General features: G+C 41.4%; 1 protein-coding gene across 1 annotated transcript in view; it reads left to right on the forward strand.

Moving 5' to 3' along the window:
- The window catches only part of SCHIP1 (schwannomin interacting protein 1), a 211,807-nt gene that overhangs the window by 148,472 nt on the left and 44,184 nt on the right, over nt 1-19,151 (forward strand). Inside the window, exon 2 of the mRNA XM_007948754.2 lies at nt 13,396-13,514. Coding sequence (XP_007946945.2) covers nt 13,396-13,514 — 119 coding nt within the window. The remainder of the gene's footprint in view (nt 1-13,395; nt 13,515-19,151) is intronic.

A 19,151-nucleotide genomic window follows, 5' to 3' on the forward strand; every position in this document is an offset into this window, starting at 1 on the left:
TATATGTTGTTGTTGTTGTTTGCCCTCCAGTCGGCCCCGTCTCATAGCGACCCCTCCTTGCGTTTCCGAGGCAGTATCACTACGGAAGTAGGATTGCCCAACCTTCCTTCCAAGGAGTGGCTGGTGGGTTTGAACCGCCAGCCTTCTGGTGAGCAGTCAAGTGCCTTAGGTACTATGCTACCAGAGCTCCTAGCGAAGGGTTAGCAGTTCACATCCCCCTAGTAGCGCAGTGAAAGAAAAGGCCTGGTGAGCTACATCTGTTACATTACGTACAGCCATTGAAAACCATCTGGAGTGCAGTTCCAATCTGAAACATGTGGGATCATCATGAGTCAGAATCAAGTCGATGGCAACAGTTTTGGACTTTGGGGGCTTACCACTGAATAAATTTGCTCTCTGCCAGGCACTATGCCAGGCACCTTCTAAATGGCATTTCATTTAGTCCTTAAAACAACCTATAAAGTAACAAAAAAAAAGCTCCAAACCCACTGCAATTGAGTCGATTCGACTCATAGCAATTCCTCTTTGGATTTTTCAGGCAGTATCTCTACAGAAGTGGATTGCCCTACTTTCCTTCCAAGGAGTGGCTGGTGGGTTTGAACCACCAGCCTTCTAGTTAGCAGTCAAATGCCTTAGGCACTATGCCATCAGAGCTCCCACCTGTAAAGTATATAGCCTTTTTTCAAAAGAAGAAATAATGGCCCAAAGAGTTGCAGTAACACCTACTTTGGAGAGTAGCAACTGGGGTCTTAAAAGCTTTCGAGGGGCCATCTAAGATGCAGCTAATGGTCTCCTCTCATCTGAAATGAAGAAGAGTGAAGAAAACCAAGGCCATTTGGAAACAATCGTGTGGTAGTTAAAGTTGTGTGTCAACTTGGCTGGGCCTGGTTGAGTGTCTGGGCAGCTGGTGGTAGTTATTCTCCATGATGAGACTGGCAATCAGCTCCATGGTGGGATCACCATAAGCAGCTGAATAGCTGCTTTAGGGATGTGGTCTGCTTCCCATATATAAGAAAGAGCTTTGGGAATGGTCTCTAGCTTATGGCACACTTGAATCCTGCATGAGCTGAGTCATTGTTCAGCAGCCCGCCATGCTCTGCCAACCTGGGGGCTTACAATGGATTTGGATTAATGGCCTGCTTTATGGTTTGGTAACATCAGGATTGTGCCATTTTATTTATCGAACTTGGGCTTGTAAGCCTCAGTAGTCAGTAGCTGCCTGAGTGAAGAGATGCCTATAGCTTCAGTGGGCTGGGAGCAAGAGGCAGAGCCGAAGCCTGAGGTCGAAGGGCTTTCACATAGCCCCTAGAGCCTGGCAGTTGGAACTCAGACTTCTAGCCTCCCGAACTGTGAGAGAATAAACTCCTGTTTGTTCAAGCAAACCCATGTGTGGTATATTCCTGTCAGAGCAGCACTAGGTAACCAGAACTAATCAGCTGTAGGATATGATGGCCCTTGAGACCAGAAGAACTAGATGGTGCCTGGCTACCAATGCCAACCACTTGGGAAGGGATCAAAACTGGAGATCCTGGATAGTGGGAGGGATAATGTGGAACAAAATTCAAAAACACAGTAATGAATTACTGGTCAGAAGTAGTATGGTGGGACCCCCCAAGACTATGGCCCTGGAATACACTTTAGGCCTGGGGTAAGACTCACTCTCAAGGACTGGCTCTCAGCACAACAGTAGTAAGACTTATATGCAGAACACCCAACCCAGGGAGAGGCACCCACCTACTCTATGGAGATACAGCCCTTGGAGCAATCAGCCATGGGGCATCAGAGGGGAAGCATTCACATGGAAGGAAAGCTGGACAGACAGAAGCGCATAACTAAGAAAGGCACAGGGAGGAGAGGGTCACAGGGAAGGGAGAGGAGAAGAGTGGGTTAGGTTTGGGGATGGTAACTGGAGAGTGAAACCAAATGTACATGAACTGTTGAATGAACAACAAATTCTGCTCTGTAAATTTGCACCCAAAGAACAACAACAAAAAAAAAAGTTGCAGTAACTTGGCAGTAGAAAGTGTCAGATGGGACTTCTTGATCCATGTCCCTTCCCCTGGCCCCCCTGCACTCCTCTTTCTCCCTTCTGGTCATTTGCCTGTGTTCAGCTCTCCTCAGATCCTAAGTCTGTCATGACATGAGTGATTTAAGACACTAGTTTCCTGGAGGTTGATTAAGGTTTGGCTATTATGTAACCCGTTCAGTAGGTATTTTGGACTATTGTGTTCGTGACAGTGATACTGAATGGCTGCTATAGTTTTATAGACTTCTAAAATGGCACCTGTTAAAAACAGAGTTGCCAGATAATAGCCCTGTGTTAGGGCTATTTAACACAGTCCTGGGTTAAAAAGTAGTCTGTGTAGGCAGTCATTTGAGAACCAGAATGAGCTCAGGATGTTCCCAGCAGTTCCTGTTTCAGATAAATTGCTTAAAGTCCCCTTTGTTGCTTGCACCTCGGGCAGGCTCCTTTACCTTCACCCAAGTCCCCATTCAACCAGTAGGTGGCTGTTGAGCTTCAACCCTACATGTTTGTCCAATACCTTGCCGTTCTCTGCCTCCCAGCCCTTAGCAAAATATTCAAATGCTGGAGACTTTGTAAAAGAGCACTTCTGCCTGTACATATTGCCTCCATAGCATGACAAGAAAGAGCCCTGGTGACACAATGTAACCATTGTACTGAGCCACTAACCACAAGGTTGATGGTCCAAACTCAGCCAGTGGATCCACAGGAGAAAAACCTGACGAGCTGCTTCTGAAAGTCAGAGCCTAGAAAACCTTATGGGGCTGTTTGCCGCACTGGTTGCTAAGAGTCAAAACCGACTTGATAGCCCTAACGTAACAACAGCATGACGAGGAATGCAGTTACCATTAGGTAAAACCGTCCTCATGGTGGAACTGTTGTCAACAATCCTCTGGACTAGCATCTAACTCTTTGGATGTCAGCCAGTTCTCAAATAAGTGTCAGAAGACACTGGGCCCAGAGTCCTTTCCCCTCTGGTGTCTACCCTGTAGTTAAGGTATCCACAGCCAGCTCGCCCATCCTGAGCTAGTTGAATCCAAAGGCCTCAATATTGTCCAATAGCCAAGACTGACATCTGGTCAGGATAAATTTGTTTAGGTACATTGGTGCAAGGATGCAAGAAGAGGAGATTTCAACACTTTAGGAAACCTATATTTAGTGACTCATCATGACCTCTCTGGAATGTGTAGTATACATTTCTGAAATGGAAAATATTAGAAACATAAAACGAAAAGGAAGTGTCAAATTTAATATACAGTCAGTGATAAAATACCATGCTATTTAACTTATAGTTCCATTAATAATTAAAAAGTTATTCACAGGGAATTAAAATAAGATTCAAGACTTTGAAATAACCTAGACAGTGCAAGCACGTATGCACTTAATATTCAAAAGCATATAATTTATTTTCTTGTAGAATGTTGTTTTCACATTTTGATCTTTTGAGAAACCCATGGTTTTGCTCAGTGAGAAAACATTTGAAAACATTTGTGCTGAAAAATAATTTAGAAAGTGCCATCAGTTTTTTTTTTTTTGTTTTTTTTTTTTTGCTTTTTTGTGTTAGAGAAAATTAATAAGATTTGCCTAATGAGCAAATAAGTTCCATACTTTCGGTTCATAATGGTTAAAAGCCTCTGACTCCCCCATACTCTAACACTGTCTTTAAATGTTAGAAAAAAAAACTAAGGAAAGAAACAAGAGTGACTCTCATTTTCCTAAAGGAAGAGTACTTCTCAGAAGGGAGCACCAGAATCCCCAGTTGCATTCCCTGGTGGCTGCTGCTAATGGAGATGATGCCAGATATTACTAGGCAATAGATGGCACTGAAGCAAGGGGGGCATTAATTGCTTCAAAATAGGCATTCTGAGAAGGACTTGGCAGGGACAGGCAGATACAAATGGAATCCACCTGGCTTCAGTGCCTGTTTGGACACCCCACATGGAACAGACTTATGCCCAATTAGAGAAGGACCAACTCTGTCTCTCGTCTAGCTACTTGATCTATTCAGCTGTTTAAAGCCCTGGTTTCCAGAGTGGTCCCCAAACCAGCAACCTCAGCAGCATCTGGAAACATGTTAGAAATGCACATTCTCAACCCCATCCTAGACCTTTTGAATCTGAAAACCAGTCTGTTTTTACAAGCCCTCCAGGTAATTCTCATGCATGATCAGGTCTGAGAACTACTAGTTGAAAGAAACTTGAGATGGAGGAAGATTCTCATTCTGTTTGCCTGCAGCTGCCTGTGCAGTTCTCCACCAGGCACACCAGCATCACAGAAACCTCCTGGTATCCTAAATTCTATCTGGATCCTGAGGGACCAGTGTCTTCTTCAGCCTCGGGAATGATACAGCCAGCATTCCTTAGGAGTTTTCCTTCAGTGGTACATTGTTTTTCTTTGTCCCATCAGTGGAGAGCATTTACTTCATTGCTTTAACAAGCATTTCTGAAGCCTGGGGTAAAACGCCAGTATAGAGGTTGGAGGAATAGCATTCGGGGCCCTTGAGGTTCCTTAAGCATGGAGAGGGAGGGAAGACCTTCTGTGAAACAACTGGTCTCTTGCTGCTCCTGGGGCTTGTTAGACAAGTAGTGTCAGGCCCTGCCTCTGAATCCAAAGCTGCACCCTAACAAGGTCCCCAGGTGAAGCACATGCACACTATAGTTTGAGAAGCCCTGAATTAGGTAACAGTTTAACAATACAGACAAGAAAAAGAATGTAGAAGTGGTATCTGTAACAGTTAGCAGTGAATTGAGCATTAAGACAATAGTATAAAACAAGTACCAAAAAAAATGCTTGCTGAAAGTGAGGATGACTTAAGGCACCTACTGATGAAGGTTGAAGAATACAGTCTGCAGTATGGATTACGTCTCAATAGAAAGAAAACAAAAATCCTCACAACTGGACCAATGAGCAGCATCACAATAAATGGAGAGAAGATTGAGGTTGTCAAGGAATTCACGTTGCTTGGTTCTACAATCGATGCCAACGGAAGCAGCAGTCAGGACATCAGACGACGTGTAGCATTGGGAAAGTCAACTGCGAAGGAACTGTTTCAAGTGCTGAGGAGCAAGGATATCTCATTGAGGACTAAGGTGCGCCTGACACAAGCCATGATATTTCCAATTGCCTGGTATGCATGGGAGAGCTGGACAATGAATAAGGAAGACCAAAGAAGAGTTGATGCTTTTGAGTTGTGGTGCTGGCGGAGAATGCTGAAAGTACCATGGACTGCTAAAAGAACTAACAGATCTGTCCTGGAGGAAGTGCAGCCAGAATGCTCCTTGGAAGCAAGAATGGCCAGACTTCGTCTCACCTATTTTGGTCATGTTGTAAGAAGGGACCATTCCCTGGAGAAGGATGTCATGCTTGGTAGGATGGAGGGTCGACGAAAGAGGGGGAGGCCTTCAAGGAGATGGATTGATACGGTGGCTGCGATGATGGGCTCAAGTATAGCAGGGATTGTGGGGCTGGCGCGGGATCGGGCAGTGTTTCGTTCTGCTGTGCATGGGGTCTCTATGAGTCAGAAACGACTCGACGGCACTTAACAACAACAACAACAACAACCAAAAAAAAAAAAAAACCCAAAACCAAACCTTCGAGTTGATTCTAACTCATCCTGACCCCCATCTTTTACAGAATCGAACTGCTCCATAGGGTTGTTTTTGGCTAGAATCTTTCCCGAAGCAGTTCTCTAGGCCTTTTTCCACAGACCCACTGTGTGGATTAGAACCATTAACTTTTAGGTTAGCAACCAATCACAAATCGCTTGTGCCACTCTAGCCTCCTCAAAGCAGGTACGCACAGCCAATCTGTTCCCAACATGAACAGATAAAAGTAAGAAATAAATGGAGCTGGGAGGAGGGAGGGAGCTCTGGAGGGAAAGGCTAACTCAGAAAAAAGATGGAAGAGAGGAAATGTTGGGGAACATTTTCCTTTCCCTCACTCCCCTTTCCTACAGTCTAATCCTGCCCAGAGCTTACAGCTGCCTTTATTCCCACAGCTCGTAGGCACCATTCTCATCACGTGGGTCCCCTGGTTCCCCAGGCTAAGCTTCTTTAAATACATTCATCCCTTGGAGTGTTTAAGGAGCCTCTTCCTCCGGGTCAGACAGGCCCTTCCCGGTTGTGTGGGTCAGGGGTCAGAAGGAAGCAGCTGTTTGTAACATCCTGAGCACCAGATAGGAATCCTTGAGTGGTGTAAATGGTTAAAGTGCTTGGCTGGTAACCAACAAGTTAGATGTTCATGTTCTCCCAGAACATGTCCAAAGAAAGGCCTGGTGATCTACTTGGGAAAAACCCGTCACTGAAAGCCTGTGGAGTACAGCTCTAATCCTGGCACACATGGGGTGGCTATGAATTAGAATAAACTCAAAGACATCTGGTTTTACTGGAGCACCAGGTGGCCTTAAGTGTAGGGGCAGTATTTCCCAAAATGTGTTCCTGAGAACCCTAGTGACCCCAAAGATACCCCCACAAAAATATTTTTCGCCAATTAAATGAAGTTTGGAAATGCAGAAAATATCCAACCTTTTGCTTATAAATTTATGCATGTAGATTAGCATAAGATTGAGTAGTCCCTGCTTCCCAGACACCAGGATGCAGCTAGCTAGGTAATCCTGAGGAGGCTGCGGGTGTTAACTGGGCCAAAGGTGTGGAGGCAAACCCCATGGAGGGGAGGCCAGAATGGCATTGGTTGGTAAGGGCCTGGTTCTGAAGGAAGGGACTTGGGCAGGAATTAGATGTAGAGGTAGACTATATCACTCAGAGCAGAATGTTTTGCTTTTTATTTCTTTTATCAAATGCTCCTCTTTGTTCTTTCAAGTTTGGGGTGGTGAAGTAGAACAGTGGCACATGGGAAATGCTGAGCACTGGTGTTTGGGGTCTTAAGTGTTCAGTGGTCTGTGTTCTAAGATCCCGGCTCACATTGTGAGCCTTATCTGCCCAGGCACAGAGGGTGACGGTGGGGAATTCAGTGGCAGGAGGACAATAATTGCCTGAGGCTGGATAACAGTGAGTTTCTAAGCACATTTTTACTCTCATCTTGGTCTGAGTAGCTTTTTTGTCTCATAGTGATGAGCCAGTATTCCTCAGTTGCCCTTTTGCTTTTTGCTAGCAATATCAATTTTAGATGTTTCATTTTTGTTTTATAGGGGTATTTCTCAAGGCTGTTTTAGGATGGGATGTGGCTCTGCTTGCCATAAGCACAGCCAAACTGTGTAGCTTTGAATCAGCCTCTCCTTTTACCTATACACTTAGCTGTTCCTTACCCTAGAGCATCTTTGGGTTTTGGAGGTAAGAGGCCATAATTGCTCTGCATGTATCATTAGAGAAAAAAACGACTTTGAAACCACACATATAAAACACACACTTTACACAGGTGAACAACAGAAAGGGAATTGGGTTCCAGTTGTTGAACTTTAAGAGAAAAACCTGTATTTTTCTAGTCAATTGAATCATAGTCACTTGAAGTATGATAATTGCATTTTGTTCCAGAAGGAGAGCTGAACACTGGTGCCAGGTGGGTGGCTCTAATGAAAATATATTTGTGTTGAATATTTGTGCTTATGATTAGGCCTTGGCATGTATGCTTTGCTCTTAAGTGGCTTCCCCATTTTCTGAAAAGCATCACATCCATTCCAGGAAAGAAGTGGATCTGTAATTTTTAAGTTGCGTAGTATGTTATGTTCCCAACATGATGTCTGTCATTCTTAGCCTGAACACCTAACTCTTCAATGAGGCAGGGTGGCATGGAAGACCAGAAAGACCTGGGACCAGAAAGCTTGAACTTAAATCCTACCATTTCTACTGGACAGCTCGATAACCTTTCCCACCCTCAATTTCCCCATCTTCAAAGTAGGAATTGTTAGAGGATTAGCCATAATAGCCATCATTTATTGCAGGCTTACTGTGGGCCAGGTTTGGCTGATAACAATTTACATTTATCCTCTCTTTTAATCCTCCAACGTGAAGTGAACTCCTTTACCTCTGACCTGGAAGGACTGTTCAAGTACAAAGCCACCAACAACATGACAAAGGAAGCTAATCACTTAACTACCTAACACTTGGATTTAAAACTCAAAAGGACTAATACCCTTTTAAAATTTTTGAAACTCTCAGACCACTATAGAACAAGCAAAGCTTGTTGTTGTTAGGTGCCGTCAAGTCGGACCTGACTCATAGTGACCCCTCCTTGGGTATCCGAGGCAGTATCACTACAGAAGTAGATTGCCCAACCTTCCTTCTGAACCAAAGCTTAGGAGTAAGTAATTCAGAAGAGAAAATACGGTAACAAAAAATTCTGTTTAAATATTTAGCCTCAGTGGTAGTCAAAGAAATTAAAATTAAAAATACCACTTTTTCCCAAACATAATTGAAAACATTTTTTTTTTAAGTGAAAATAGTTAGTGTTAGCCAGGATATAGTAGAAGCTGCACACATGTAGGCTGCGAATAGGGATGTAAATTGGAGCAGCTTTTCTCTAGATCAGTATGACAGAATGTGTCAAGAGCTTCAACAAATGTTCACATGCAGCTGATCTGGTAATTCCACTTCCAGGAACATATCCTGAGGAAATAATCAGACATGAGGACAGGGATTTTTGTAAAAATGCTAATGTCCGTGTTATTTTAAATTGGACACAACTCAAATGGCTAACACTAGCAAGTAACCCTATATAGGCTGGAATGATATGCAACCATTAAATATTGTGTTTTTAAAGAATACACCTATTCCTCACTTACTCTTTTGTTATCTGACATTTCACATTTACGACAATAGTGAAAAATGTACTGTCTGACTGTTTTTATGCGTTGATGATGTATGTTTGGCAGTAACAAACACTGAGGCATGAAGCAGGACTTAACACTGACTATGGTTAAGGTTATGTGTCAACTTGGCTGGGCCGTGATTCTCGGTGTTTTTTGGCAGTTACGTAATGATGTGATTTGGCAGTTATGTAATGATGTAATTTGGCAGTCATGTAATGATACAATTTGGAGGTTATGTAATGATGTAATTTGGCATCATCCATTTTGTGATCTGATGTGATCATCCTTGATTTTCACATAATGCCAATTTCTGTGTAACAACCTGGTGTTTGGAACCTAACCATGCCGATATGTGAGGAATAGATTATTAAATAACATGAGAGAAATTCTCATAATATAATAAACAATCTGATCCCAACTTATGAAAAAACAATACACATGTGCAAAAAGGACAAGGAGGCCACATATTCTGACCTCCTCTAATCCCACAAGAGGAAGACAGGATTACCAGCAGTAACCCAAGGCCTATTCCTACAAGGACAGACATGCTGCCTCCCTCCAGTCCTTTCTCAAACCGTTCCTCCCAATGCACCACCACCTCTCTCCTGGGTTCGCTAATTCGCTGCAGTGGCCACATAGAACTCACAGATTATGAGGTTTATTAGGGAAGCACCAAGCTACAATTTGCGTTCAGGAAAAATGCTCAGTCCCTCTCCCAGCCCACCGTCCCTTAGCCAACAGTCTCTCTCCCAGCAGTGCGTGTCCCTCGGTGTCTCACTCAGCAATGCGTGTCTCTTGCGTCTCTTTCCCAGCAGCGCATGTCTCAGGAGCACGTGTCTCTTTCAGCAGCCTGTCTTCCTCAGCCAGCAGTCAGGGAGAGTTCTGCCTCTAGGAAGCCTCCTTTTGAGCCCAGCAGAGTGACCAAACTAGCCAATCATAGATAGCATCAGAACTCTAAGCACCTGAGAGAGAGTGGGACCCTCCCAAAACATTGTTTTGTGCCACTCCCAACAGAAATACTCCAGGTGGATGACTTTAGCCATCAGGATCTCCTCAGTTGCTAATAGCAATTCCTACATGGGAGTTTACAAAGACTTATGGGTAGAAAAGCCACACTAATTTACTACACCGCAACATGTAAGATTAAAAAAAAAAAAACCTAGAAGGAAATATACCAAAATATTAGCAATGGGCTCTCTCTGAGTGGTGTGATTATAGACGAAGTTTATAATCTTCTTTATACTTTTCTTTACTTGGTTAATGGGAAAGAAGGAGGAGGAAAAGAGTGTGCTATAAACAACCTTCTGTCACTGTTAATGAAATAGTCATTAAGTATGTAAAGAATGATAAGTAATGGAATAGAAATATTTGAAGGCCTCCCCAGTATGTATATCTGTAGTGTACCAAGTTAATTGGGAAAGATAAACATGGAATCAAGTATGTATTCACACATTCACACCTGGAATAAGTGTTTTCTTTCAGTGAAACATCTGCCAGGCCCCAGGCTAATGTTGGACACCAGCATGTTGTTGAGTGTAGCCATTAGCACTCATCTTGTTATCTACTGATTTTATATTTGGATATTCACTACCACTCAGCAGTTTTCTGACTGTGGAGGATTGGGTGAGAAATTCTTCTTTCTGTCACATGGATTGAGAGCTTCACTGACTACACTGAATGCCTGGCCTATTTAAGGATTTTGAGATGACTTTGGTTTAAATAAAGGAGCTCTGGTGGCATCATACCTAAGACATTTGACTGTTAACTAGAAGGCTGGTGGTTCAAACCCACCAGCCACTCCATGGAAGAAAGACTGGGCAATCTGTTTCCATAAAGATTTGCTGCCTCAGAAACCCAAAGGAGGTCAGAATCCACTTGATGGCAGTGAGTTTGGTTTGGTTTGGTTTATTTTTGGTTTAAATAAAAATGTCAGGAAACGTGGTTCTATTTTGGCTGGACCATCACAAGTGCCAGCCCTGCATATTTGGAAGGGTGGTTTGCTTTAATTAAGGTTCCCAGCAGTACAGTTGCAAGTGGCTAATAAAAATAAAGTCATTCTTGCTTCCCTTTCCAACCTTACCATTGTTTCTCGGGCTGCTAGTCCAGTATACAGTAGGAAATCAGCTTTACATCTGGAATTGTATAAAAACATTATTTCCCTTTGTGGCTTTATTGCACACACACACACACAAATATGATAGCTCCTGCTATGACACGTTTCTGCTGGTATATGCTAAAATGGGGGCATATAGATATAGCTATAAATATAGATACAGATAGCTGTGAAACCTCTATGAATACTTGCGGTGGCCAGGGATTAAAAAGTATTAGAGTAAAGGAGAATTGAGATGAGCTTTCCTTGGACTAGAAAGACTCAGTATCTATTGCTGGAGCAGGGAATGTGTATCTTAAAGATCTTAGAGGGGTTTCTGAGGCAACATGTTGAAGCTGGCAGTGGAAAACCACTGGCAGCACTGTCAGTTCCTTCTGCAATGTCCAGTACTGTGGCCACTAGCCACCCACGGCTGTTGATTACTTGAAATGCAGCAAATGTGACTGTGAAGTTTAATTAAGTTTAATGTTAATGCAAATAGCCATATATGACAAGTATCTACCATATTGGACAGAGCAGCCTGAACTATGGTATACTGTCCCTCAAGGAGCCTGGTTGTGCAGTGGTTAAGAACTTGGTTGCTAGCCGACATGTCAGTGATTCAAACCCACCAGCTGCTCCATGGGAAGAGGACAAGGCAGTCTGTGTCCATACAGATTTACAGCCTTGGAAACCCTATAGTGCAGTTCTACTCTGTCTTACATGGTCACTAGGAGTCCAACTCAATAGCAATGGGTATACTCCCCTTCACTTGGGGATGAAGTTAAGTCATTTTTTCGCCAGCCCTTCCTACATGTTGTGTGTTTCGTCATTCTTACACATGATGCTCAGACAATGGCTCAGAGCTTTTACGTGTAACTTCTGGTTCATGGTAGCAGCAAATGTGACCCCAAAACCAAAACCACTGCCATTGATTCTATTCCAACTCATAGTGACCCCCATTGGATTTCAAAGGCAGTAAATCTTTATGGAAATTGATTGCCTCATCTTCCTTCTGCAGGGCGGCTAGTGGGTTTGAACCTCCAACTTTCTGGTTAGCAGTCAGATGCCTTATGCACTGCTCCAAAATCAAGGCAACCTCGTGCCCTCAGTAGCCATACCCAGTCACACGACATGGATTTTGTTGTGGAATTTGCCCAGTACAGTCTTTAACCCCTTCCTGGGAACACAAAAGCCCACTTCTCACAGCCTTCATCATCCCCTAAAAGAGAAAAACAAAATCCGATTCTCAAACCTGGATTTCTAACACACTATATATTTTTTAAAAGTTGTTTTATTTTTAACTAAGGAAATTACATCTAATCTGCTCTCCTGTTGTTTAAAGGGTTTAAAAATTTCAGCATGGTGAGTTTTTATAGGACTTTTATGGGAAGCAAAGTATTGTAAACTTATCCAAATTATCACAGTAGTGTGGTTTACCAAATCCTTTCCCTATGGAAACTAACCTGACTTCCCTTCAAAGTATGAAACAGATGGGCCCAATTAGAATTCTTCAGCTATTCCAGAGACTACGTTCAGTGTTTCTCACATTCTAAGCCTAGCGCAATAAGGATAACTCTTAAAGGAAACAGTGGTCCCCAACAAGACTAGAAGCCTGATGGAGCTACGGACTGTGTCTCTCTTGTCCTTGTCTCTATTTCCATCATAATCTAGCACATCATAGAGGCTTGGTGCATATTGATTCAATGAGTTAATATCCTTGCAATAGAAAAAAGGGACTGAAGGGACAATCTAGGGAAAGGCCAAATTGGGATAAAATCCAAGAGAAAGTGTTTGCCCTCAATAGGCTTAGTCTGTCATAAGAGCAGGTAGAAAGAAGATAAATTACATCAGTCCCTGAGTGGTACAGTTAATGTGCTTGGCCACTAATTTGGACATTTGGGTCCACCTAGAGACATACCTTGCAAGAAAGGGCTGGCAATCTACTTCCAAAAAATCAGTCATAGAAAACCCTATGAAGCATAGTTCTTTCTACTCTGACACCATGAGTTGTAATTGAAACAACAGCAACTGGTTTTTATCCTGGTGAAGCTCCTTTAACACCATAGTCGTGATTCTCTAGACTAGCAATCGTAAAGGGCTATGAATTGAGATTCCTTGCAGAAACCAGTAGAACCCCAAAACCAAATCCATTGTCCTCAAGTCAATTTCAGTTCTTAGTAACTCTGTAGGGTGGAGTAGAATTGCCCCATGGGGTTTCTAAGGCTGTAATCATTATAGAAGCAGACTGCCTCATCTTTCTCCCATGGAGCAGCTGATGGGTTTGAACCAACCTTTTTGTTAGCCACTGGGCACTTAACCACTGCACCACCAGGACTCCTTGAAACCCATAGAGACTGGTTTCATTTCAGCTCTTAATAATTCAATTGCTCTTGTGCTGTGGCCTATTTATTTTTCATCTAATGTTACAGTTCTAAGGAACTTCGTTGTTAGGCTGCCTATGGTTGCGATGTATCTGCCCGCTTATTGCCATTCTGTTATCTCCTGAAATTTTAGGCACAGAAGAATGAGAGAGAATCTATCAGACAGAAGTTGGCACTTGGAAGCTTCTTTGATGATGGCCCAGGAATTTACACCAGCTGTAGCAAAAGTGGGAAGCCAAGCCTTTCCTCTCGGTGAGTGAATGTTCCTTTTGAGTTCATTTTCTGATATGTACCTAAAGGGTTTGTCATCTGACTAATTGCCTAATAAAATGTATCTTTTAAATCCTTGGGTGGCTTTTTTTTTTTAAATAATACTGCCAGTTTTATTTGGGTTTTAGATGGCTCCCACCTCACCTTTTTTTTTTTTTTTTTTTTTTTTTGGCCCATTTGCCCAGCCACTTGAGGTCAGATTTCTGTATTTCATTTTTCTTCTGGACATAATGCTGTTTTTTCACTATGACGGGGAAATCAAGCCACACTCTTAAGCAAGCTGGCTGATGCTTAGAGAAGTGTGGCAGACCACCAGATTTCCCATTAAGCCGTCCCCAAGCATCCAACATCACCCTCTTGATGCATTTGATTGCAATGAATACTGGTAACTGAGAAATCCAATTCCCACTTTGATCATTCAATGTTTATTACAGTTCTTAACCTGTCATGTAGGTGGTTTTTCTTTATCTTAATTTATTTCAGGATATCACTGGTCATTTTCTCAGCTACTAATTTCAAGAAAAATATTTTAAAATTATAATTTACCTAAATAGTAAGGTAATGGGAGCTCAGGTGGCATAGTGCCCGAGGCATTTGACTGCTAGCTAGAAGAATGACAGTTCAAACCCACCAGCCACTCCTCGGAAGGTAGACTGCGCAATCTACTTCCGTGGAGATACCACATTGGAAACCCAAGGAGGGGTCGCTATGAATCAGATCCAACTGGACGGCAGTGAGTTTGGTTTTGGAGTAAGGTAACGGACCAGTGTTTCAAACTTTAACCTGTATGTGAGTCACCAGAGGATTTTGTTGTAATGCAGATTCTAATTGAGTAGGCCTGGGGTGAGACTTGAGAGTCTACATTTCTTAAAAGTTCCAATCTGATACCCATGCTGCTGTTCCATAGACTACATCTTGAGTAGCAAGATGATCTGCAAAATTATTATATTATTATATAATAATAATTATTATTATTATAAAAGTAGAATAAATAATCAAAACATATAAAACGTTGTTTAAATAAAACTGGTAGCAACAAAAGACGCATCAGTGTTCTCTAGATCCTTCTCCAATTGTCTGTCACTTCTCGTCTTCCTCTGAGTTAAGAGTAAATATATCCTGTATAAATACTAAGTGTTTTTTGGGTTTTTTTTTAATCAGATTAAACAAACCAGTGTTAGAGACAAATTATAACAGTGATGCATTCATCCAGCCAACCGATAACCTTTTTGTCTCTGCTTTGTTCTAAAGTAGGCATTTTAATATCTGTTTAAATCTACTCTATCTGGCTTTTAGTATCCTTGTATTTCAATCTGATCCTTAGAGAACCAAACCAGTTGCCATGGAATCCATGCTGATTCATAGTGAGCCCGTGTGTTTCAGAGTACACCTGTGCTCTTTAGGGTCTCAGTGGCTGATTCTTCAGAAGTAGATTGCCAGGCCTTTCTTCTGAGGAGCTCTGGGTAGACTTGACCCACTAACCATTAGTTAGCAGCAAGCACATGCACTGTTTGCATCATCCAAGAATTGCCTGATTTTTAGAGATTCATCTAAATCAGCAAAACTCAGAAGGCAGACACATGCTCATCTATACACATATTCCAAGGCACTGCAGTTAGATTAGTGCATCCCAACCGGAATCCAGTTTGGCCATGCTTCCTCAGTAGAGTGCCAGCACAGTCTCCTAATATTCCCTTGCTGTTCCCCCATGTCATTCCAGAGCTGGAACATCCCCTTTCCCTTTGCCATAGAAGCACCTCTTTGCTCTCTAGTGGGATGTGGCAGAAAGAGTGCTGGCCTGGGGACCTGGAAACCTGAGGAATAGACCTAGTCTGCTTCCAATGTTGAGATCAACAATTTACTTAGATTTTCCATCCCTATTTTTTGGAAAATGAGGGGATGAGACCACAGTCTTTAAAATCTCTGCTATTATTGCCTAATATTCCCCAAAGCACCAAAAAGTCATCTAGAAGTCTGGCTTCTCTGTTCAGCAGTGTCATATCCAGCTTGTGCAAATGGGAGTTTTTCAGTTTTTTAAAATCAAAATTACACATATACATAGCTTTGGAAGTCCAATAGAATTAATAATAGCAAATTTACAAAAACCAAACCTACTGCCATAGAGTCAATTCTGACTCATAAACAAAAACCACTACCATCAAGTCGATTCCAACTCATTGTGACCGTACAGGACAGAGCAGAAATGCCCCATAGGGTTTCCAAGGCCTTGAATCTTTATGGAAGCAGACTACCTTATCTTTCTCCTATGGAGTGGCTGGTGGGTTCAAACCGCCAACCTTTTGGTTAGCAGCTGAATTCTTTTAACCACTGCACCACCAGAACTCCTTCCAAGTCATAGCATCCTTGTAACAGTGTAGAACTGCTCCACAGGGTTTCCCAGCCTATAATCTTCATAGAATCACACCATCACATCCTTATCCCACAGAGCAGCTGATGGGTTAACCACCAGCCTTTTGGTTAGCACTGCAGTGCTTCAACCAGTGTGCCACCAGGACACTCCTTCAACAATAACTACAGGCTTATAATAATAGCACAAGAGAAAATCAGTGTCCCCTGTCCCACCATCTCTAGCTTTGTCCCACTCTCTAGAAGCAATTAACTCCTTGGCTGTTTTTTGTGGCATTTACCTATATATCTCTAAATAAAATGTTCTTTTGCATAATGTTCCCTTCTAAATAAACATCCACTGACTACCTACTATAGACAATTGGAATTTAGCTCTCTCTTGTAATTCTTTCAAACACATAGCTATATAACTCCTCTCCCATTCTCCCTACATAGTTATTTCATGATTTGTGGTCAAATAACTATTCAGCATTTGCATTATTAAAATTACATACTGTTCACAGCTAAGCCACTATTTGTCCTGAAATAAAAATAGTCTCATTTTTCCTTTTGTGGGTCCGGGGTTGTGACTGCTATATTATATTCCACTGTGTGAATGTACCAGAGTTTATCCAGCCACTCTTCTCATAGTGGACATTGAGTTGTTAACAAGCTTTTGCTCTTGGGAACAACACTGCTATAAACATTCTTGTACGTGTTTCCTGCTGTACATGTGCATGTGCAAGAATTTCTTTTGGTATATACCTAGGAGTGGAATTACTAGGAAAATACATGAATGCTTATGTTTAGAAGGCAATACCAAACTGTTTTCCAAAATGATTACAAAAATTTAGACCCTCGCTAGCTTGATAGCAATGGATAAGAGATCCAGTGGATCTTATAACCTTATGAAAACTTGATATTGCCAGATTTTTTTAAAAAAATTCATTGAGCATACAATGGTATTTAATTAATTTGTTTGTTCTTCTCATAAACTATTTGGATCTTATGTCCAAATTCCTATTGGATTCCTTTGTTCTTTTCTTACTGACATGTAGATGTTCTTTAAACAGTCATACTAATCCTTTATCAGTAGTCTGTACATTATTTCAAATATCTTCTCCCAGATTGTAACTTGTCTTTTCATTTCCTCATGGTGTCTTTGATAACCAGAAGATCTTATTTTAATATGTTGTTGTTGTTGTTATGTGCCATTGAGTCGGCCCCAACTCATAGCAACCCCTTCTTGGGTTTCCAAGGTGGTATCACTACAGAAGTAGATTGCCCAACTTAGTCAGTTTTATCAAACTTTTTTTCATAGTCAGTGCTTTCTGTGTCTTATATAACAAATACTCTTCTACCCGGAAGTCCAAAAGATAGTCACCTAGATTTCTGACCAAGAGATCAAATTACTGATTTTTTTTTAAATTCTGTGTTCCATCAGGAGTTAATTTCTTGGTATGGCATGGAATAGAAGTCTTAATTTCATCTTTTCCATATGTATAACCCTTTTTTTCCATCATATTTATTGAACAGTCCCTCTTTTACTTACTGATCTGACAGACCACCACTGTATATCCTATACATTCATAGGAATGCATCCTATTTCATTGGTTATGGTTTTTATCATTGCATCAATACTATATGATATTTATACTATTCGATTCAAAATAAAACCTTTTATCTGTCTGGGCAACTCCCTTTTCTCACTCTTTTTCTTCAGAAATAAGCTTCTATTCTTGGTTATTTATTCTTCCATATATATTTTAGAATAGTCCAATCAAGTTCAGTGCAATGCTGTTAGAATTTTTACTGGAATTGCATTGAATCTGTGGATCAATTTAGGAAGAATTATATTTTTATAATATTAAGTCTTCCTGTCCATGAATATGGTCTGTCTCACTGTTTATTTAGATCTTACTAATATTTTTTAAAAAGCCTTTTTAATTTTCCATTTTGAGGTATTACGTAGCTTTTGTTACCTTAAATTCTCTTTAATAATCTTTTCTCATTATTGCTGCTGGTGTACAGAGATGCAACTAACTTTATATACTAGTCATATATCTACTGCTTTTTTAAAATCATTTCTCTTTTTATTTCTCCATTATCCTATTATGTCTAATAAAGTGGATTCTTACAGGGCTTTTAAATAAACAGTGATGCCATCTGCAAATAATAACATCTTTATTTACTCCTTTCTAATATTCATGCCTCTGATATCTTTGTCTTTCTGTACTCGATAGGCACCCTAATACATCAGTGGTTTTAAGTAGTAATAGTTGGAATTCTTAGCTCATTTCTGATGTTAAAAGGAATGCTTACAGTATTTTTCCATTTATGAAGGTATTAAATCTGTGTTTCCTTTAATGAGTCTCTTCTTTAGATTAAGGATATTCTCTTTTATTTGTAATTTACTAAGTGGTTCTGTCATGAATGGATATTTAATTTTATCAGATGCTTTTTCTACATCTGTTGAGAAGATTATATTATTTCCTTCTATTAATCTATTAATGTAGTATGATACATATATAAATTTTCAAAATTCAAACCATCCTTGCATACCTGGTGTTGTAGTTAAGGTTGTGTGTCAACTTGACTGGGCCATGGTTTTTAGTGGCTGAGCAGCTGGATATAGTTATTCCCCATGATGAGATTGTAATCACCTCCATGGTGGAATCTGCTGTGAGCAGCTGAGTAGTTGGCTTTAGGGTGTGGCCTGCTTCCAGAATATAAGGGGAAGCTTTGAGAAAGATCTCCAGTTTCTGGGCACATCCAGATCCTGCATTTGGCCGAGTCTTCATCTCAGTGGCCTGACATGTTGCCTGCTGATTTTGGGATTGTTCCTGGACTTGAACCAGTGGTCTGCTGAGTGCCTATTGATCTTGAGATTGTGCCATTCTACTTGCCAACCTTGGTTTTGTCAGCGTCAGTACCCAGCAGCTGTCTGAGTTACGAGAAGCCTTCAGCTCCAGTAGGCCTGAGATAGGAGGCAGAGCTGAAGGCCAAGGTCAAGGGGCCTTCACACAGTCCCTAGAATCAGCACTCTGAATTTGGACTTCTAGCTTCCTAAATTATAAGCAAATAAATTCTTATTTGTTAAAGCCATCCATTTGTGGTATTTTTGTTATAGCAGCACTAGAGAACAAAGACACCTGGTGTAAGCCTAAATTGGTTGTATTGTTGTTGTTATGTGCTGTCAAGTCGGACCCGACTCATAGCGACCCCTCCTTGGGTTTCCAAGGCTGTATCGTTATGGAAATAGATTGCCCAGCC

The sequence above is a fragment of the Orycteropus afer genome, unplaced genomic scaffold, assembly GCF_000298275.1.
Source record: "Orycteropus afer afer isolate SDZICR_OR568_19922 unplaced genomic scaffold, OryAfe1.0 scaffold00223, whole genome shotgun sequence".
Taxonomy (NCBI): Eukaryota; Metazoa; Chordata; class Mammalia; order Tubulidentata; family Orycteropodidae; genus Orycteropus; species Orycteropus afer.